The 22,939-nt window shown below is 33.4% G+C and overlaps 2 protein-coding genes across 2 annotated transcripts; both read right to left on the reverse strand.

The window, feature by feature from the left end:
• Positions 1–6,646: 6,646 nt before the first annotated feature.
• Positions 6,647–12,616, reverse strand: LOC132315946 (protein IMPAIRED IN BABA-INDUCED STERILITY 1-like). Its single transcript, XM_059814405.1, has 9 exons — positions 11,697–12,616; positions 10,633–10,917; positions 10,152–10,469; positions 9,303–9,530; positions 8,932–9,029; positions 8,458–8,566; positions 7,874–8,362; positions 7,339–7,462; positions 6,647–7,113 (listed from the first exon to the last, which is right to left on the reverse strand). The coding sequence occupies exons 1-9, from the start codon at positions 12,087–12,089 to the stop codon at positions 7,106–7,108; spliced, it is 2,052 nt and encodes a 683-aa protein (XP_059670388.1). The 5' UTR covers positions 12,090–12,616; the 3' UTR covers positions 6,647–7,105.
• A 1,603-nt stretch (positions 12,617–14,219) lies between these two features.
• On the reverse strand, positions 14,220–19,871 carry LOC132315947 (probable WRKY transcription factor 4). The gene is made up of 4 exons (XM_059814406.1): positions 19,170–19,871; positions 17,007–17,692; positions 16,760–16,918; positions 14,220–14,832 (listed from the first exon to the last, which is right to left on the reverse strand). Exons 1-4 carry the CDS (start codon positions 19,587–19,589, stop codon positions 14,592–14,594), a joined length of 1,506 nt encoding a protein of 501 aa, XP_059670389.1. The 5' UTR covers positions 19,590–19,871; the 3' UTR covers positions 14,220–14,591.
• Positions 19,872–22,939: the final 3,068 nt, after the last annotated feature.

Raw genomic sequence — 22,939 nt, forward strand, 5'->3', positions numbered from 1 at the left:
CTTTCCTCCATGCCTCTATTTATAGACTTTTTGGATTAGTAGGATGATGACATGTGTCCTTTATGATATTAACATAATCATAACTGGGCCGAACCGGTTATATTGTGACAATTATTTATAAAAAATAACTATTCTTTTTATATTGAACTAAAAATAAGAGTTTTATATAGAATGTGATTGATTTTATTAAGTAATTTTTAAAGTTTTATAGAAACTATTTTTACAAAAACTATTTTTATATCAATTAATAAATATTTTTTATACATAAATAAATAAATATTGAAACACTTTGCACATTTAATAATAGAGTATAGATATATATATATATATATATATATATATTTGTATATTTAAGGGAGTTGGGAGTGCAGATTACTAAGTAGAGGAGGTTGAAGATAATAAAAAATTTTGAAGATAAAAATCATAATTCTTATGATAAAATTATGCTATATATATATTTAAAAATAGAACAAAAAATCCATAATCTTCTTCTATATCAAATTAAGTTTTTCAGAAAATAAAAATTAAAAATTACCACTGATTTTTTATATATTTGTTTAAAAAGATAAGAAATTAGACCCCTCTTAATTCTCTGTAATTTCCTTGCTAGATCCTAAACAGAACAAACCCTATATCATCGCGTGTTGAGAGAGAGTGGCTGAAGAGCAGTAAAAATTGATTACATATCACATATGGATTGAGCTGATAAGAATAGGAAGAGGAGTACTATAGATTGGGTAGAACTTAGACTAATAGGAAGAGAAGAGTAGTACTAAAAATTGATTACATATGGACTGGACTGATAAAAACTCTGCGCGTGCTTGAGATAATGGTAGTCAGAGATGAGAGTAGGAGAGGAGAGAGGATAAAAATGGAGTGGCGACGGTGGTGACTATGGCCGGTGGTGGTGAAGATGGTGAGTTATTGCGGCGGTGGTGCTTAAAAAAGTGGTTGTGATGGCGGCGTGGATGAGGTTAGATGATTGTGTGACTGACCAATCCTAAACTTTGTTGATGGAGATTGTGTCAGGTAATCAAATCAAGGGCAAAACAGACATTTTTCATTTTCACGTTAGACATCAGAAAGCAGGGTAATTTTTTTGCTCAGCTTTAATCTATTTGTACTTTAGTTTGAAAATAATTTAAAAGGTACTATAAAAATTTTATAGGGCTTAATTATTTTTAAAGTACAAAATTTGAATTAAATTGTAATTTTTTTATTAGTACTTAATTGTTTTTAAAGTAGTGGAACTAAATTACAATTTTCGGTAAATTCATTCACCTGTATACACCCTACCAACCTAAAACTTGACACTGGTGCTGCCAACATAGGATAAAGGTAGTTTACTTGCCGACTGATAACTAGCATAAGATTAGATTACTACTTTCTTATGTTTTGCAAAATTTGAACAATGACAAAAATATCCAACTACAGCTTATTTGAAGCAAAAATTGAATTCCTACTTAATTTAATTAAGTGGTTGGTGAAAAAAATGTATCTGACCTGGTAAGTCTAATAAGAAGTGATAAGTAATATGAAAAAGTAAAAGAGTAAGGTTGCTTGATGCCACAAATCCGCTCCCACCTCCTCTTTATATAGGCTAAGTGTTTACAATGAATAAAATTATAGAATACTAGAATACTCTCTTGTCTAAGATATTAGAAGGCATAAGGCTACTGTGCAAATATAGAGTATTTTAGACAATGTTATACACAATATACTGTTATGTCTAAGATATGTAGAAGGCTTTCGGCTACTACAATAGTATTTTAGACAATGTTACACAATATACAATTTTAGAGTATTTTAGACAATGATATATATATATATATATATATATATATATATATATATATATATATATAGTAAACCGACTTTCTATTGGAGTGAGTGTCAAGATATAAACATATATATATATTTATATTGAAGAAAGATGTGACTTTTGAAATTGAGATCAGTTACATCTTTTGATATTAACTAATAGAAAAATAAAAATCTAAAAATGAATACAAAAATTAAAAATCTTATGTGTGACTTTTGTAAATTCAATGAATTTTGGAATGAATTACGTGTATATATATAAAAGTAAAATTAAAGATGTCACTTTGAATAATATTTGGATGGGTCACATCTTTTCCAATTAATCAACAAAACATTTAAATAATAATAAAAAAAAACATATATAAAAAGATGTGTTTATAAAAAAATAAAAATTCTATGCACTTCTAATAATATATATTATAGGAAAATTATAACCTACTCTTACTTTTGATAATAAAAACACCATTGATATACCAACAGGCTAGTGGCCTAGCGGTACCAAGTCCCTACTTTTCAAAGAGGGGTCAGGGGTTCGAGCCTCCGTAGAGGCATGTGTGTGTGAGTACCCAACTAAAAAAAAAAAACCACCATTGATACTGTACCACAGTCTTTTTTCAGATTAAGCTGATTAAAGTTCTATATATGATACCGATATGCAGCACTTCAAGATATTTTTCTTTCAAAAAGACATTTTTTTTCAATAGAGGGAGCATATATTATGTGCACAAACTTTCACGTGACTTTAAGTGTTTAATTCCATTTGTTAGTGGCCACATATTAAACTTGAGACTAGTTAATGGATTCGAGGGTGAGGAGGGAAGGAAAAAATGGATTAATTTCATTAATGATACTTTAGTATATTAAAAATTCAAACAAGTACATATGCCCACAATATATTTTTGTCTCCATTGAAGCTTATATTATTTAGACCAGAGCATTAGCATGGTGAAATATTATGGGACCTTGAAGCTCTTCAAATGAATCAATTTTGTGTCAATCATTCAAAGGATTTTAAGGTAATTTCGACTAAGTTTTAACTAGAATTTAAAAGTCAAGGTGAAAACGGTTGTTTGAAATTCGTGCCCCAAAAAATATTAAGATCTTGTAGGCCACAAAACTACGCTTTTTGGAAATGGTAAAGAATTTATTTTGTTGTTTAATCAATATATAAACTATTAAGTACATAAATTTCATAAATGCAATTTATAAACATCAAATGTCTTTATAGTCGCACCACTGAGAGGCTGTAGTATAGTGATATCTTCTTTATTTTTCAAGTAAGTTGAATATTTAAATCTCCATAGAAGGAAGGAGTACGTGAGTTTCTTAGACAGGAAAAAAAAAAAAAAAAAAAAAAAAAAATAAAATAAAATAAAATTCATTGTTGCATGTAATATCTGGAAAATGATTCTTACACTGCTACTCTTAACTTATTTGTTAAGCCTAATGGATTTTTATCCTTTTAATGTAAGTGAATGGGACCACGTTTGAGTTTATCCACATCATCAAGTGGATAGAAACCCTTCAATTAGACAAATAAATTAGAATAGTAAGTGTAAATATCATTACTCATAATATATTCCTACTTAATAAATGTGTGTTCAACTTTTTCTAGTATCATTTAGTATAAAATCTCAAAAGACAATCACTACAAGTACAGTTAAGCGAGAAATTATTACACGGTCAATCACAACTCGATATGTAAGTAAAGTCAACTTTATTATGTGATTGACCGAAATCATGTAATCCGAACTATGTAAAAATTTCTCAAGTAAAGCATACATTCATTTGAAGTTTTTTAAGCGAACAGGAAATTATCTTTTGGGACCTCATAGGCCTCAAAGCCAAAGAAGCCTCAATAGTTACATATGGGAAAACTATCAAAACTGTAAAGGAGGATTACACTGATGGTTAATAACAAACAACCAAGCAACAACAACAGACCAAAAACATGAATATCGTACAATCATTAGTTGAATCTTTCAATTGCAACCCTTATCAACAAATTATTTTTGAAGTGATTATTAAACATTGATCATTTTGTTAAAAGAGATCCGACAATCTAATGATTCATTGAAAAAAAAAAAATGATAAGAATTTTTATATAAATAAAATAGGAGGGCCCAAAATAACACATTTTCTAATTTAAAATTAATTTTAATGAAATTTGTAACTTATTTTTTAATTATTCGTATTGGAAAAAAAAATGGGGGAAGTGGAAGCAAATCATCAGATATATATTTAAAACATGAATTTAATGAGGAAGGAGATATAATTTAATAAAAAAGTTCTTAGAATGTGCTTAAGATAATTAAAAATAAAAAAAGTTAAATATGCTTACTCACCAAATGAAAAAGATAATTATAGATTATAATACTTCTTTTATATTTTCATAAAAGAGATTAATAAATGGCTTGTTTTTAAAGTACATAAGTGAAACTAAATTATAATTTGTACCGTGGAATTAAATTGTTATTTTCTTTATTTATTTATTTTTTTTGTTTATAGATTAGACCAATTTGTATATATACACTTTATCATTATTCCACACTTGCTAAGCTAGATTGGAGAATATAATCCATTTATTTATTTGCATGTAAAAACGAAAGAAAATAACCTGGTTTGACATGCAAAATAGAAATGAAATGTTTAACAAACAAGTTTTGTATGGTAAAATCATGCATGGTTTAACTTCTTTCTTTTAAAAAGAGGGCTCATTTGGAGGTTATTTGAAGCAAAAATTGAATTCTACCTATAATGCTCATTTAAAATGAAAAAGTAAAAGGGGTAAGGTTGCTTGAGCAAATTACTCCCACCTCCTCTTTATATAGGCTAAGTGTTTACAATGAATAGGATTATAGAATCCTAGAATACTCCCATGTCTAACATATTAGAAGGCTTAAGGGCTACTATACAAACTACTGTACAATTATAGTGTATTTTAGACAATGTTATACACGATATACTCTTATGTCTAAGATATGTAGAAGGCTTTAGGTAGTATTTTAGACAATGTTACACAATATACAATTTTAGAGTATTTTAGACAATTAATATATATATATATATATATATATATATATATATATATATATCTCTTTTAGAAACTGACTTTTGATTTTTTTTCTGACTTTTGATTGGAATGAGTCAAGATATATACGTACATATATAATCATATGGAAAAAAAAACGAAAAAATATATATAAATTAAAAATCTTATGTGTGACTTTTGTAAATTCAATAAATTTTGGAATGAATTACGTGTATTTTAATTAACTAATTTTTCTTTATATATATATATATATATATATAAGAAAAATTAAAGATGTCACCTTGAATAATAACGATAAGGATAAGGGTATTATGTGCATTTTATTTAATTTAGTACAAGTAAATTTTTATTTTTAGGAGAGGTTCAAGTAAATTTTCAAACTACATAAGAGGTCTCTGTAATTATAACAAATCATAAGATAGGTCCGCGTAATTAATCCTAATTTAAAAGTCAAGGTGAAAAAGATTATTTGAAATTCATGCCCCAAAAAATATTAAGATCTTGGAGGCTACAAAGCTACACTTTTTTGGAAATGCTATATATATATATATATATATATATATATATAGTTGTTTAATCAATATATAAACTACAAGTAAGGTGAATATTTAAATCTTTATAGAACGAACAGGAGTTTCTTAGGCAGGTTATTTGGAGTCACCATCAAACGTTGTACAGTATAAAATATATTGCCTACTTAATAAATGTGTGTTCAACTTAGAGTTATGCCAAAAATTATTAAATGATTTCGATCAATCACAACTCGATACATCAACTTTATTCAATGATTGGCCGAAATCATATGGTCCCGTAAAAATTTCTCGAGCAAAATATACACTCATTTGAAGTTTTAAGCGAGCAGGAAATTATCTTTTGGGACCTCATAGGCCTCAATGCCAAAGAAGTCACAATAGTTACGCATATGGGAAAACTATCCAAACTGAAAGAGAGGATTACACTGATGGGTAATAACAAACAACCATGCAACAGCAACAGACCAAAAGCTTGAATATAGTACATCATTTAAGTTCCAAGTGCATAGGAAATTTGCCTTTTGCCACCTGATAGGCCTCACAACTCAGATGTGCATGAACAAACAACTCTGTTGATTAAGGATTATATTAAGGATTTTGAACAAACAACCAAGCAACAAAGAACAAACTTGAATATTATTCTCTCTCTCAGATGAACCAGAATTTAATCGCGGGTCTCGGTTCCATATTGAGCTGATTATTGAGTTTATAGAATGAATTAATGCTATAATCCCTTGCTTACTTTGGCTTCACTCAGGCATATTTTCTCTCTCTAGAAAGGAGAAGGCACAGCAGCTTAAATTGGTCACACCTTGAAGATAAGTAATGTGTTTTTCCAATTAACTTCACACACACACACACACACACACTACAGGAGAACTTCTAGGAGTACTAGTTTCTTGCTAATGAGATTCTTATTTCCACCTCACTTGAATGTGAATGCATGGGCACGTGTGTGTGAGAAATTACATTACTTCTTACGGTTTTATTCTAGTTTTATGTGAAACTTGTAACTCATATAAACCTGACTGCCTAAATCCCCATGCAACTAAACTGTAATGAGTAGGATAAATGTGCCCTTGATTTCCTTATTCTTTGTGACAACTATAATGCAACTCAAGTATATGATCAGTCAATGGACAATATGATAACATACAAACATAAAAAGGATGATTTTCGTATTAAAAGGAAAAACTAAAAGACGTATATGAAAGTAAGCCATGCGTACACAAGCCAAAAATGAAACTATGAAAGTAAGATATGTGTACACAAGCCAAAAATGAAACTGTTCCACTATGTTTTAAATGCACTTGGATGAGCTTATTTGTTCTTCCAAGCATTTGATGTAACCAGTTTTTCCACATGTTATGAATTTTAGTTCTCAAGATTGTTTAAATTTTTTTGCATAATTTTGGCTTGTGACTCCATTTTCTTTTCAAGTTTCTAAAATATTGCAAGAAATATGTCATTTTCCATCTTTATTCATTTTTTCCTTTTTTTTTTTTTTCATGGGTACAATACTACAATGGATATGAGATATAGGTTAAAACCTCAGGAAGGTAGCAACAGATATCTAACAAGAAGCAGCATTTCGAGCTCCTCAAGTTTGAAGGACTTTGACGAAAGTTTGCTACAAGTCTGCACAAGTTTTGCCCTCTCTGATGTTGTCGAGAAATATTGCACTCCCATTTTCTGTGCATCACAAGTCTGCAGAGACAGAATAAAATAATTAAATTTTCCTATGCAATAAATAAAGCCTTAAAAACTTTATTTAAATATTCTATTCTGATACATGCACGTCCATACACTTGGGCATTATTTTTGCTGCGTGTATATATGTACATCATGAAACAGAAAAAAAAGTGACTGCAAGAACCTAGCTTTAGAGTTAAAAGTAAAAAGAATTAATTTTAATAAGTGAGTTTTCTATACCTCTATAAAACCGTGATCTACCGACAGCTTGACGGATATGACTTTCTTGCCTTTCATCCATACTATGTGATTGAGATAACAATGGCCCCGAATATTGAACACTTCGTTGCTGATCATTATAATCCTGATATAATCAAATAGACTGTGTTTCAATACCAATATGTAAATGAAGTTCAAATAGGGAGATAGTTCTTCTCTATGGTGAAAATGAAAGTAAATGAACCCAATTATAAGTCTCCGAGTTACCAATATGTAAATGAAGTGCAAATAGGGAGATAGTTCTTCTCTATAATGAAAAAGAAAGTAATCAGTCTCTAAGTTTCCAATTATTTTTTCTGGGCATTTTCATTGATTTAAAAGATTCCACTGCACCAAGCAGCATTGGGCTTATGTTTCAATATTGGAGTCTGAGTTGCCTATATATGTGAGATAACTCGCTATCAACAAAGTTTCATTATCAATGAAAACCGGCTGCTACTGCACACCTGCCAAAATTATATTTGATAATAATCTTTTTTTCAGTTTTATATCTTACCGCTGATAATTCCTGAGACAGGTATAAATCAGATGCATCGAAAGACTCTGGCCTATCAAGTTGGTTTAGCTGCCTCCGCATTGCATGGTTGGCAATCTCAAATGAATCACAACCTCTCAAATCACTATGGACCCTGTTTAAAAACTCTTCATTCTCTTGCCCTGTCGAGTCCAACATATCTTTTGCATGCAGGATGCTGGATGGTTCTAATTCACTCATGTTTTGACTTCTTGAATTGGCTTGACCATATAATCTTGTGGATGCAGCATCCCCTTTCCATCCCTTTGCCCAGGCAAAACCACTTGATGCTGAGACTTGTATTGGGACTGAGTGAATACTGTTCCCTTGGGATAACTCTGTCAACTGAGACGCCTCAGACACTGTATCATATGATCCTGTCATAGTCGCCCGACCGTCGGTGGCTCCTTTGGGAAGATGTGCATTACTGCCATTGTTTCTACGGGCAAATTGAGTACTGGCTTCCATTGCCTATATAATATATAACAATAAAGAAATTAGTGGGAACTAGCTCACTTCCATTACTGCTGCTGCTGTGTGTGTGTGTGTGAGAGAGAGAGAGAGACCTCTGTTGGTACCACTTTACGGAGAGTGCTTGATTCTTGCAAAGCTTTACGGGTTCTTCTTAGATTCCTTGAAGCTCCAGATGCTCGCAATCTACCTCCACCCTTTCTTCTGAAAATACAGCGTTTCTAATTCAAATTTCCAACTAATAATAAATTATATAATTTTATGGAACACATATAGTGAAAAATTAGCATGGTTCATACACTAGAAGTTTGGAATGCCTACTGATTTCTTAATCTCAGACCGAGTTATACCATTCTATTTTACAAGCTAGAAAATTTAGATTCTCAAAGTTCCACATTTGCATTTGACTCGCGTCATTTTAACCAAGTGACTCAAATGTTAGCAGTCTTATTCATCATTCCTTTTTAGGTTTGTTTGTGTGTGCTAGTGTGCTATAGAAAAACCTGGCTGTCCTTTAAAAGTTATCTGAATCAAAAACTTAATTTGGAATAAAAAATCATGTATATCACCTTCGCGCTTCCTCACGCAACTTTGCATCCATCTCTTTGTTTGGTGGGTATTTTGGCAAACTTGACGGGTCACATGCGTAAGGCCTTGTGGCAAAATACTGAAAAAAGGTGTAATCCAGAGACAATGAATCACAAAAATAAGCCTAATAAGATCTGAAATTGGTTAAAAGTCACAATAATGTAACAAAATTAGTTATGAGGAACTACATAGTTCTATAGATTAAGAAACTAGGTGGGCAGAACTGCCCACAGTAAACTGCAAAATATGACATGAAAATTCAAATTGCAAGATGTTACATTGCAGAAAGATTGCATTTTTTTGGTGGATATATGTTATCCTGAGTAGATTAAACTTTTCCATGAAGTGTTACCTCAGAATCAAGGGCAGTTGAGGCAGTCCCACGCTTGTAAGGTTCTACGGAAAGAAAAGTTTCTATAAGCTTCACAGCAGTTTTGGGGAATTCTTTACACCTCTGCCGAAGAGTACTTTCATAAGGATTTTGGGGTTTAAACATGGTTGAAAGCGGAAGTTTAGTCCTCTTCCAGAATTCATCAGTAGGGGAACCACAAAGCTTAAAAATCTTGTGCAATTGTTCAACCTGTAGATGGCCAGGAAGAAAAGATACATTAGTTTTAATGCAGGAATAATAATAACCAAAGTAATGTTATCAATATACGAGTAAAAATTTAATCTGTGTCGGATATTCATGCATTCCTTCACAGAGTTCAGGAAAAGTTCACTACTCGATAGATGTGTCAGCTCCAAATGAAGATGCTAACTCCCTTCCTCCACCTCCACCAACAAAAAAAGAAGAAGAAGAAAGGAATAGGATAAATATGCACAAATCATAGTTTACTAGGAATATAGAGGCATCTTATATACTATAAAATCTACTCAAGCCGTAATTTGGATTATGTAGGTCCTATAAGAACAAAAATTTGCTATGGAGGATAATGTTGTTCAACAACTAAGAAACAATTCATGGTTTCCTTTCCTCTTTTTAGTTTATAAATGGAAACCTTATGGTGGGAAAAATAACAATTTCTTCTTCATATATGGATTTTTTATTTATTTTTATAATAGGTATCTTTCTCTAGTATTGTGCCACAAATCATCTGTTGTTTCTTTCAAGATAATTCCCATATCCCTCATTCCATGAGCTATTAGAAACATAACAGGTTAGAATCACATATTAACATGGTTCTAAGAAGGTGGTCACCTCAGTTCTTCCCTTAAGAATAGGCTTTTTGATAAAAAGTTCAGCAAATACACAGCCCACACTCCACAGATCCACTGATGCTCCATAATTCGTTGACCCCAACAAAAGTTCAGGAGGACGATACCACAATGTCACTACACGACTTGTTAATGGTTGCCTGTGCCTTGCACTAAGGAGATTGGCCAATCCGAAATCTCCTAGCTTCAAAATTCCTTCATTGTTTACCAAAATATTGGATGTTTTGATGTCTCGATGGATAACTCCTCGTGAGTGGCAGTGCTCGACTCCAGATAAGAGCTGCCGCATATAGCACTTTATCTACACGTGCAAGCGTGTATGCACAAACACACACAAAGAAGTCAATTTCACAACCTTACTCCCATTTCTGGAAAAACTAGATAATACAGAAGAAATGTCCCTAACAAAGTGAAACTGAATGTCTCTCCATAAACCTAAGGTGCAACAAAATACATGAACAAACCTGTGCATCGCTGAACTTGATGTCGGGACTTGATGATAGTCCAGAAAGATCATGTTCCATGTATTCAAACACAAAGTATATGCTACATGATAATCGAGAAGTAATCAGCCCCTCCAATTTCATGACATTTGGATGGTCAAGCCTGCGGAGAATTGCAATTTCTCGTGCCATGAACCGAACACTTTCTGGTTGAAAAGTGTCAAACCGCACCTTCTTCAGGGCAACTATTCCACCAGTTTCAACATTACGTGCACGGTACACGGTGCTGTATGTACCTTGTCCAATCTGAATGTATGGGAAATTTTGAAAAGGACAGTCAGAAACATTTATATTTGGAAGAAGTGAATATTGTAACAAGATAGACTGTTAAGTCCGATAGGGATCTTAGCCAAGAAACCAAAAGTAAAGAGATAACATAAACATATAATAGTTACAGAAAGCACTAAAAGCCATCAGTGTTACTACCATCGTTATCGTAAACAGGGCATTTCACAAGAAATATTTCAAAAAAGCCCATTCAAAGGATCCCATGTTGTTAATATATATTAAGGAAACATATGTTTGTACACTGAACCACAAAACCATTTTTGGTTCATATTATTCGTTATCTTATTGCCTTCTTTGCAATTGCTTATAGAATGAAAGTTCAAACTGTTAAGTGCAACATTCTTACCCCTTTTTCAAGTGTAATGGTTTTTCCTTTATGGGTGATTTCTCACACATCACACATACAAACCTGCATAAACCAAAGCAGGGTAATAATGTGCGTTTTGTCATTTTCTTAGAGGGTTGGAGGAGACCGTGGCACTGACCGTTGTGCATGGACCAAAACAGAGTAATATATCATATTGGCACCAGTAACACAAAAAATGTACAACCATAGTCAAAACTTCCAATGAATTCATGCTCAAGTAAAATAGAAAATGAGAAGAATAAATCAATCAATCAATGTAGGATTGAATTCTGTGAGATGAACACATAACTATAAACTAATTGAAGGATAAAATATGCTGAGACAGAAAAGAAAAAAGAAAAAAGATGAACAAGCTTGAGGCATTCAATACCTTATCCAATTTCTCGAATAATTCCGACCTCAGGGGCAGCCATCCCTCGACCGCTTCGCCGGCGACAGCGCTGAGCCAAGGGGGCCAACCGGCGGCGATTTGTTCTGCTTCAATGTACCTCCCAAATTTCAAGCTGAAAGCAGCCTTCTTTTCAGAGCTCCCCTTCTTTGTGGACTTGGATTTCTTCAAATCTCCATTTCTTCCCACCGATTCATCCCCTCTCTCCTTCTCTGATTCCTCCTTTATCTTCCCTAATTCCCCGAAACCACTCCGGCGGCTTCGAGACGACAAGGAATCGACATTTGCCAACAACCCATTTTCCCGATCTACTGCTACAGAGAGAACGAAATCCGGCGACGAAGATCTCGCCTGTTTGGAGCTAATGCAACCCATTAAACCCCAAAACCCATCAAAGGGTGATCAAATTGGGGTGGGAACAAGATCGACCCAGATGGGGAAATTGGGGTTTCAGAGATGGGGGAATTAACCCCTACATTAGCTACAAATGGGTTTCCATTTGCACATAGAAAAAAGATTGACAATAATGGGTTAAAAACCGTTAAAAGTTGGAAGCAAAAAAAAGCTGTTGGGTGTCAGTATTTCCCTCTTTTTCTTTCTCTTTCTCTCTCTATGAATTTCCTTTCTCTTTCTTTCATCTCGGTCTTGCGAGATCTGCGGAGGGTGGAGGATTTTAAGGGGTTTGTGTCCGAAAGAAAAGGAAGAGACATTCGTGGGTCCGTATTTCTTCATTCTTTTGCAGCTGTATTGTGTTGTGCAAAAGAAGGTACAGAGAGAGAGAGAGAGAGAGAGAGAGAGAGAGGTGAAATGTAATGCTTGAGAAGTTCAGTTTGAATTTCCGAGTGTTGGTTGAAAAGAGAGAGAGAGAGAGAGGGGGAGGGAGGGAGGGAGGGGTCTTCTGGTGGTTGTAGGACAACTGCCCAACAACTCTACTGCCAAAATTAAGTAACAGAATTAAGATTAAGCTGCGTTTGGATTATTTTTTTTCTTCTTATTTTAATATTTTTTTTACAAATTACAATATATATAACACACACTTAACTTTTTATATTTATGATCAAAGTCTAAAAGATAGGACTCGTAGATTCCTTTTATGGGTGTTAAGCGCCAAAAAAAAAAAAAAAAAAAAAAAAAAAAAAAAAAAAAAAAAATGAAAATGAAATAATTGAAGTTATACTAAGAAAATAATTATTGACAAATCGGGTCATTATTTATTTGTTTTTTCGAAATATTTGCTTTGAATTTCGTGTGGATTTTTAAAATGTAAACAAGTACTGAAACAATTAAATTGCTATTTAACTTTAAAACTTTTTTTTTTTTTTTTCTTTTTCAATAGTATTAGAAAACTTTTTTTTAATAGTATATCCAAACACAGCCTTAATTTTTAAGATAATGTCAAATTGTAGGGGCTAAAATTTGTTGGGTACCTTTGGGTTCCAGCAATCTTAAGTCCCATAATTGAGCTTCAACTAATCTACCAATCTTGGTGCTGTCATGACTTTTGTCTGCTGCTTATAAAATAAGATAATATTTAGCCACTTACAGACTAATACCGGTAATCCTTATATAAATCAAGAGTCATCCTAAAAAATAAATAAAATAAAAATGTCGGTTTTTTTTTTTGGTTCCATTCCACTAATAAAGTCACTCTTGCCTGTATTTAAAAATAATAGTAAAATTTTTATTATTAGGATTGTCACATCAGTCAATAACAAATATCATTGTTAAATTTATCATTCCTCTTATTACAATGATTAATTATCACATCACAAGTTTATCATTTATCTTATTACAATGATTGATTATCACATCAGTCAGTAACAAATACCTATAGTCAAGTTTATCATTTTTCATAAAACACTATACTACAAAAGGTTTAACGAAGTTAAAAGTTCTCATTTCAGCTTAATATTTGAGAGCGGACGTAAGAATTGCTTTTGACCTCAGTTTTGTTTCCTCGGATGTGGTTAGCCATCCTCTCCATAGGAGGAGTTTTTGCATCAGATTGCACTACCTTATTCTCTTCAGTGTGGTTTTGTCAATAAAGTTGATGAACATAAAATAATGAAGCTGAAGATGGTTTTGCTCAAATCCCTTTATTGACCATTACATTTATCAAAGGACAGGGCTATAGAGAATGAAAATTCACACCGAAAATGTTAAGTAAGCGATTTTTATCCCTCCCGATTCAATGCATCCAAAGAATAAAAATCCCTCCACTAGCATTCTCGGGTTCACCGCTAAGTTTGAAAATGATTATCCTTTATCAAAAGTAAAGCAAATAAATGGAGTACATGTGAAAGCATTCATCTCCAACAAAAAGTTATTCAAAATTAGCATGGTCTTTTTGCAACTTGCAGTTCAAACAACATTACAAAATAAAGATCAAATAAGCAATAACCCGGCTAGTACAACCCTCGCCCTCTCTCCAAATGGGAGGTAGGGTGTTACAAATAAAGTATCTCACGGGGAAAAAAAGAAAAAAAGCAAAAGCAAAGACAAGAATTGAACTAGGAATGGTGGGCAACTTAAATTACATACTGAAAGCATACATATCATCTGAGCGTATACAACCAAACAATAACAGTACATATTTACTGGTCTACCTTTACCCTAGTGGCTTTGGATCTTAATTCCCAAGCCCTAGTTCAAAGTTTCGAGACTGGTAGAGAGAGAAGGAAGGGCAAAAATAAAAATAAATAACAGTACGTATTACCTCCAACTTCCCACACACAATATAGTACACACAAGCATATATCATCCTTGAACCCACTATACATTAAGCAGCCATTGTTGTGGATTTCTCAAAAAGTTATCGAATGATTCCTTTTTATTTATATCTCCTTTAAGTTCTAAAAGAATTCCAGCAGGTGCAGTTTACACTGTAATTCGCTCTTCTTTTAGCTGCAAAAGAACTGGTCTTTGATCAAGTAGGGCGGGTTTCTCAGCTACCATCCGTTGTGGTTTCAATTGCGTTGTGTTGCTGCTGTTTCTAGCAGCTGGAAGATCATGATTATGTTTTCCTTCATACGTGGTTACGACAGCTTTGGGGTCTGTTGAAGACCTCTCGACATGCTTACGGACACTGCATCCAACGCTAGTGCATTTGTAATAACTCCTGCAGACAGAATTCAGATGCATCAGAGATGATCCTCACATAAAGTAGACACAACTCTTTTTCCCCTTTTCATTCTGGTTGTGCAGAAAGTAGCACCTTCTATACATACAGCCATTTAAGAATCGACAAAACTTGGAACATAAGCTTTTTCAACATTTAGAAAATATGCAGAACATGCAATCAAGGCAAATGACATTATAATCAAGTTGTAGAAATCAGACTCAGCAAACTATAAGAGCCTTTATGATTGGCCTACTATTTTATGATAGATATGAATACATAGCTCAATATTACATCATCATGACGAATATTTTTCTCACAACGGTCAAATCATTATGAAAAAGGACAAACCATTCATGTCCTGCAAACTAACATGCGTCATGAATATCTTACACAATGAAGTAAAATGGCCTTAAAAACCGGAGAAACAAATCCATGCAAACAAGAAAATGACACCCACTCTAACAAAAAGCAGAAATAAAAGAGAGAAATGAAAAACCTATGAACAAAGGAATGAACAAAATGATCCATTAGTTCCTTCATTTAATGATCAAAAGCATCAACAGCAAAAGATTGAGTCCTCTGTGTTATATAACATATGTATCTTTGTCATTTTTTGCAGAAATATATGATATCACAAGCTGCTCCAATCAGGAATTTAGAAGTCAATGTCATGCATGGATGCCTTACAAATAGGATTATCATATGCTTAAGTGCTTAAATCTCATTGGGTATGAATGGCAGCACAAATTTGAAGCAAAAATGCAGTAGCAGCATCTGCCATAGGCATTCATCAAATGCTGGGAAGATAGAATGGTTCCTAAAACTTCAAGCATTAACATCATAGTAAACACTCATAAAGAAAAAAAAAAATGTAAGATTATTGAAAAAAAAAAAAAAAAAAAAAAAAGGATTCTAAGAAAGAAATGGGTGAGTGAGGACCCAAAAGAGGATTCAAGTTACAATCCTGGGACAGTACAACATCTCTCATAATTTAATCAGTCATTTCATTCTATGCTTGTTAACCAAGTGCTGAGGTAAAGGTAGAAAGATATATAATACTCTAAAGAGATATAACACAACCACCATTTATAAAACCACTGCTTTATAGCTCACAGGAGGGGAGAGAGTATAAAGGTGGTTTACTCGTGGGATTGGAGGTTGTGGCTAAAGCAATAATGTCTAGGAGAGACCAAAGATTGTCTCTGTGCTGCTAAAAAGGAAGATTAAATCAGAAAAGCACTATAACAAAGTTCTCTTTAAGCGTTTGAAATCCCGAAATCGTGACCTATTTCTAAATAAGAAAGAAAAACCTGGTATTCCACTATAACAAAAGAGGCAAGAAAAAAAAAATTCTCTACATAAAGAATTTCCAAATATTTCCAAACAACATGAATAACCGCATGAATTGTACCAGCAAAAGGCATCTGAAACACTAACTGAAGAACATGAATCTTTTACATGCTGAAATGTTGAATCAAGAATGAATGTAGAGTCATAACAGTAAACAGGCATTGTTGCTTTTGGAAAAAAGGGTCAGGAAGTATAGTTCGAGGAAGTAAGATTAAAAGAGAGCATTTTCTACCAATAAAATAGTGTGTGTTAATATTGGGTATAAAAAGGATCTAGGACCACAAACGAGCAGTTGAAATATATTCATGTAAGTCAAGGGATGAAAGAGTGGCTAAAACACCAATTCTAAGTGCATCTTTCTGATAACTTTCATCCTGTTGAGTAAATACACAATATAATCCACTTGCCAGATATCTGGCAAACGAATATCAGAATCAACTTGCACAACACAATCATCAAAGACAAAAACAGATAGAGAAGTGTACAGGTCTTCCACAAAGTTAATCAAATCTTATGGCCCAAACCACTCCTGGAATAGTAAAATCAGTACCCAACATAAAGACAAAGTAACCACCTTGGATTGGGGTTCCCTTTGACCACTTTCTGCCCATATTTTCGCCACTTGTATCCATCATCCAAAAGATCAACTTCGCTTCTTGTCTGCACAATGACTCTTGGTTCTGTGACCGTTTTATGTGATACAGCTACCTCAGATGCCCCAACTGCTGTGTTCCTGCACTACGAGGCAATCTATATAAGAAATGGGAAGGTCGAACAAAAAAATCTTTATATCAAGAAGAAATCTTAGGCATAAAACTGACCTTCTCTTGGGATTTGGTTCATCATCATCCCCGTCACCTATTTCAGCATCAACCAGTTCCTTCTGATCACTTGATTGAGGTAAATGTACATGTGTAAGTTGGGTAGATACTGAATTAGAATGTATTGTTTCATTTGACCTGTTCCATTCTGTCTGAATCTGAGAGCCAAGTTCAGGCCTTGCTTGAGAGTTGTTACTTCCATTCGGATCGCCGCCGCCGCCTTTAGCACGTTTATTGGGTTGAGGCAGTTCATGATTGTGCTGGCCTTTGTAGATAATCTCAGTTATCTGGCCTTCAAGGTTACGCTCCACCTTCTTCTTGACAGGACAATTGGGATGTGTACACTTGTAGTAGCTTCGAGGATAATCACTTGCCTTGACCTGTTTCTGCCCATATTTTCGCCAGTTGTAGCCATCGATGGCAGGTTTATCTACAGCTAGGGAAGGAGGAAGTGATTTTTTATCAGAATGAGAAACATCTGAATATTCCATTGTGGAACTTTCAGGCTCAGACTCAGATACTACTGTGTCCACTGGTTGTTGTATGGTTGCATTGGAAGCAACGTCTGCAGAAGCTGCTAGTGAAGAAGATTGATATTCGGCTTGCATATGCATATAAGACTGTGATAATGCAGCCCGAGCAGTAACCTGTGCCAGAGCCTGCTGGTGGGACATCCCAAAGGGGCTCTGCACGGAATACAAGGACCAGGTATTGATTACTTAATACAACTAAAGGCTGAAACAATTATATAGTGTTGACATGCCAAGCACCATCAGAAGCCACCTCATTCATACTGAACGCAATGCATAAAAATTATATATCATTCTCGGTTAGGTGTTCTCAGTATATCTATATATATATATCTATATATATCTACCTATATGTATATGTATGTATAAAGTTTTTAACAGAACATCCTGACCTACCAAAGGATATAAACATATTACATGATAAGAAATTTTTCTCTTATATTACCCCAACTTAAATTTTTTAAATTTAAACATATACGGCCAAAAAATATCACAAAAAAAAAGTTATATTAAAAAATCTCAAGAAAAGGATTACGTCAACAGAGATATGATCTGACAAAAATAATAAACTTATAGGTTATTGCACTTAGAAGGGTTGAATCATCTGAACCTGATTTATAAATCAAGAGCGTGAAGAAATGCTTCCATCAGCTGATAATTTACACCGTATATGAAGTGTTTATAAGGAAAGCACGGTTTCAAGAGAGGAGACTGCAATATCACAAAATCCACAGATGTGGACATGGATCCGACGCGTAATGTTGCTCCAGTGAGGCACAACAAAAGAACCACTCTCTAAAGTGTTTAAATAACCCAACCAAGACATCAACACAAGAGGAAAAGAAAAAGGAATAAAGTCAAAATTTGGATAGAAAAGATTCATATGACAAAATGGCAGCATTATCATCCAGTGATATTTATTGCCAAAGCTGGATGCATTGACTCCTCGGAAATCTAAAGCAGCTGATTGGTTAACACTTGACACCATCTAATTTCTCAGGAAGCAATAAAGGGCACTTTGACAATAATATTTCACATTATTTATCATAAAAATTAAGTGCATAACCTACGAAAAAGCATCAAGAAACAGATGATCCTTCGTCCCTCAATCCACCATTCCCGTGGACTACTAAGAATCAAGACCCTTAAAACCTTGATGGCAAGCAATTCCGAATCCAGCATAGAGGCAAACCACCACTAATCAAAGTGACAAATTGAATAACCTCAAGGTCAGGGACAACAAGAGTAAAGCTATGAATTGGACATATAAGAAACATGTGAATGCACATATACACAGATATATACATACATATGTGGCCAACTCTATTCATATGGGATGATGATGATACATATTACATACATATGTAAGTATAATTGTATATACAATTACATTAGTATATAAATACACAAAAATGCGTGTTCTGCTGAAATTAGACTCCATCATTTACAAAATAAACAATCAAAAGCATATTGTTGTCTTTGTGATACCACACAAATACCATGAAAACAACAAACAAATTAACAATTCCACTTACAATCTTATATTAAATAGCAAAAATAAGATCCAAGCAATAAAATTCAACAATTCACCTACCAAATACGAAAAATAAACACCAACGATTCCATGAATTACCTGAGTCGGTGAAAAGAAACCTGGTGAGTTGAGCAACACGGAAGGACTCAACCCAGGTGGAACCATAAACATAGGAGAGTGACCTACCACCAAATTCATCGGCCGATTCTGCTTAAACCCTAAATTCCTCTCACCCCCATCTCCCTGATTCGTCTCTTTCGAAGAACAATCGGTCGAATTGTCCGCCAAAAAGCTCGGCTTTATACCGGTAATGCCCGCCACCGGCGAAGCCATGGCTCCGGCGAGCAGCTGAGAGAAGGAACAACTCCCCGAATCGAAGAAATTGGAGACTAGCGTCAAGGGTCCAGGGCTCAACCCAAATCCTCCGGTGAAGAGGGCTTCGACGGAGGAACGAGGTGGGAGAGCAATCGTTGGAGGTTTAGCTGCTGAGACTCTCGAAGATCCACCCTTCTCAGCCATTGCTACGCCTTCACTTCCTTTACTCTCTCTCTCTATATATATATACTCCCACTTTCTATATATATATAATAAGTTATAAGTTAATATATATAGAGTATGTATAACAGGACTATGCTGAAGAGTTGCAGAGATAATTCCTTCGGACAATTTTATAAATATTTTCTACTTTCTCTCTCTAAATCCACTTTCTCTCTCTTGTTTGGTGCATAACTTTTTGGTCTTATCTTGAAATCAGTGGGAAATCCATGGCTTGAAACTGGGAAAAGGGTGATTTCTGCTCTATAATCCATAGTTTTTATGTTGCTGAAAATGTATTTTAGATATTTTAGAAATTTAGAGTAAATTTTTTCCAAATTAAATTCAAATGAAATGTGGCCAAATTTGTTAGATTCTGCAGCTGGGCTGCTTCTTGTCCTTTTTGACTCCGTACGTAACTGAGTATGACCAAAACATCAACCTTTGTGCATCAAAAGTGCCAAATGTCATGTTTGGACAATATTTAAAGAATATTTGTCTAATTATACTCACGTAAAAATTTTCAACACCCTTAAATACTATTTCTACACATTTATTTTTAATTTTAATGTATATAATTAATGTATTGAAATACAATTTAAGTATTTTAAAACTAAAATATTAAGTTAAGAATAAATTTAGGTTTGTTAAAAAAGATTACAGCACATATATGGATTGAATTAGTTATATCTAATAATTTAAATTTTTGGATCGAATCACGATACACTCATCCATTATAGGTCTTATCAGAGCCAAATCTAATCCTGATCCGGTGTCACGCCAAATGTCTGACCAAAAGGGCGTTTGGTTCTGTACCTCAAGTAAAAGGGTGCCGAATGGAAAAGCACCTAATAACTTAAGCTTGGCAGGGTGTCGGATAAAAAAATGAATGAGTATATATGAATTGGATTAGTCACACCTAATATCTTAAGTTTTTGAATCAGATCTCGAAGCACACACTTGTTACCATTCTTTCTTTGTACATAACTTAAAAATGATCAATTTAGGAAGAATATTCAAAATTTGAGTGTAATGATTCATTTGATGGGAGGAAAGGATGAGAGAATGATAGGAAGAGAAAAGGGATGCAATAAGACTCCATTGCTTTGTTAAAGGAAGACAGGAAGGATGAATTCACCATTTTGCTTCAATCCAAAAGAAAGAGAAAAATAAAGAGAGTTCGATTAAATTGGAAAGACATCGTTATCCTCAAATCAATGTTTTGATTTATATATTTAAGAATATATTAATAAATTAATAATAATATCTATTTACTTTCCTTCCATCCAAAAGAAGGGACTTCATACTTGCTCTAAAAATGATCTATCTATCATTCTCCTCTTCCTTCCCTCTAATTTTTCACCCCTTACCAAACAAAGTATAATAATGATTTGTTTGGTAGGATGGATGGAAAAGGGGTGGGTGTTTGGTTGAGAGATGAAGTAGGAAAAGAAAGAGCATAGATGAATCATTCATCATAAAAAATTTAAATTACAATAACGTCCTTAAAATATATTAAATAAATTTAGTGTTAACAATCTCCCTTTCTCTTCTCTCCTAAGGGGTTACTTTTTTTCTCTTTCTCCTTCATTTAACCAAACTCAAAAAGAGAGAGTAACAATATTCTTTCATAAATGTCTCGTCCTTTATTTATTATTATTATAAAAAATAATACTAAATCGATTCCAAAAAGAATATCAATTTTGAATAGTAAAATTTTTAAGTTGACATGTGATTATGTATTGTTCCTTAAAAAGTTACTGACTTGTTCTTTTAAGTTTTAAATATTTAAATTTTAAATTTTAAATTTTAAAAATATATAATAAATATATATATATATATATATATATATTGTTTGATAAGGAAAGTGATCCTATGGAGTACACTACTTCTTTCTTACGAACACAGTATAAATATAAATTATTCGAAACCAAAACGAAAAAAGTCAAAGAGAAACAGAAAGAGTATTAAAGTGCGGTTAGACAGTTCAACTCATCTTGCTTGACAAATTTAATTCGTTGACAAAAGTTGGGGATTAGCCAACGTCGCTCAAACAACACACGTGATAAAGTTGAGTTTTGCTTTAGAAAGTTATGTCTTGGACAATATTCCTCCCATATTTGTTCACTTTAAGAATATCTGTTTTCTATTCCATCTTATTTGATTTATATTTATTCAAACTCTCTTTTCTTTAAAAAAAAAAAAAAAAAATTATTTTGAGTCATATTTTCTTGCGGTGAATTTCACGTGAAGTTCATAAATTTCGTATGATACGAAATTCACCTACAAGTAAATAATAACAAAATTATTCAAAAAAAAAAAAAATACAACAAAATTCACTAATAATAAATATGAATTTAACCACAAAAAAGCCAACGGGTTTTGACATGCATTGATTGTCTTGCCAGAGGTGGCCTAAAATATTTTGTACGTTACCTAGTCAGCATCCAACTTGTAACAATAAATACACTCATTACCCAAATTCATACAATGGAGACACTTTATCTGCACATTTTCGCAAAGAGTTATAAGCATGAAGAACGGGCCCACAAAGCTGATCAATTGGTAGAAATGAACTGGCATTGTTAAAACAAACATTGTACACGTGGAGTAGATATTGGAGGTATCAGACGCGCCACATAATTAGTGTACTCACTTAATGGTAATGTATTATTTTAAAAAAATATTGATACACTTATTATAAAAATTACTCATAACAAAATAAGATGTTATATTCCATGGGATCGATACACTTATGACATGGCACTGGCGCACTCAATATTTACTCGTATATTTGGTTGATGCAATTGTTAATTTGACACTTAGGGCCTGTTTGTTATGTATTTTACTTTGGTGTTTTTGTTGCAGGACTCCATTTTAGGCCCAAAAACATGTTTGGTAGCCCTTGTTATGTTTTAAACAGTAAAAAAATATTATTTTAAACAGTGCACAATTTTGGCCCAAAACTGAAACACCATTTCGGTGTTTTTTGTTGTTTCTGAACTGTAACCCAATAAAAAGAACTGTAGCGCTTGAAGTAAGTTGGGTCTTGAACTGTAGCGGAGGAAGTAACTTTAAAACGTCGTCTGCAACATTTTGGCCCGATCTTTTCTCTCTCCTCTGAAACCTAGAGAAGCGATTTGGGAGACGATTTGGGAGGCGAAAGGGAATCTGAAACCCTAGAGAAGACGATTTAGGAGGCGACGAAAGGGAATCGCAAGCACGAAGTCGTTAACAAGCACAAAATCGAAAGCACGAACTGTGGTGAGTACTCTCTCTTCTATTTCTCTCCTCTTTAAAGACTGTGTCTTCAATTTAGTTGTGAAACAAGAAAA

This window comes from Cornus florida, unplaced genomic scaffold (assembly GCF_030987335.1).
Source record: "Cornus florida cultivar Cherokee Brave unplaced genomic scaffold, ASM3098733v1 CherokeeBrave_3.0.0_Hap2_Chr07, whole genome shotgun sequence".
NCBI classification, from domain to species: domain Eukaryota; kingdom Viridiplantae; phylum Streptophyta; class Magnoliopsida; order Cornales; family Cornaceae; genus Cornus; species Cornus florida.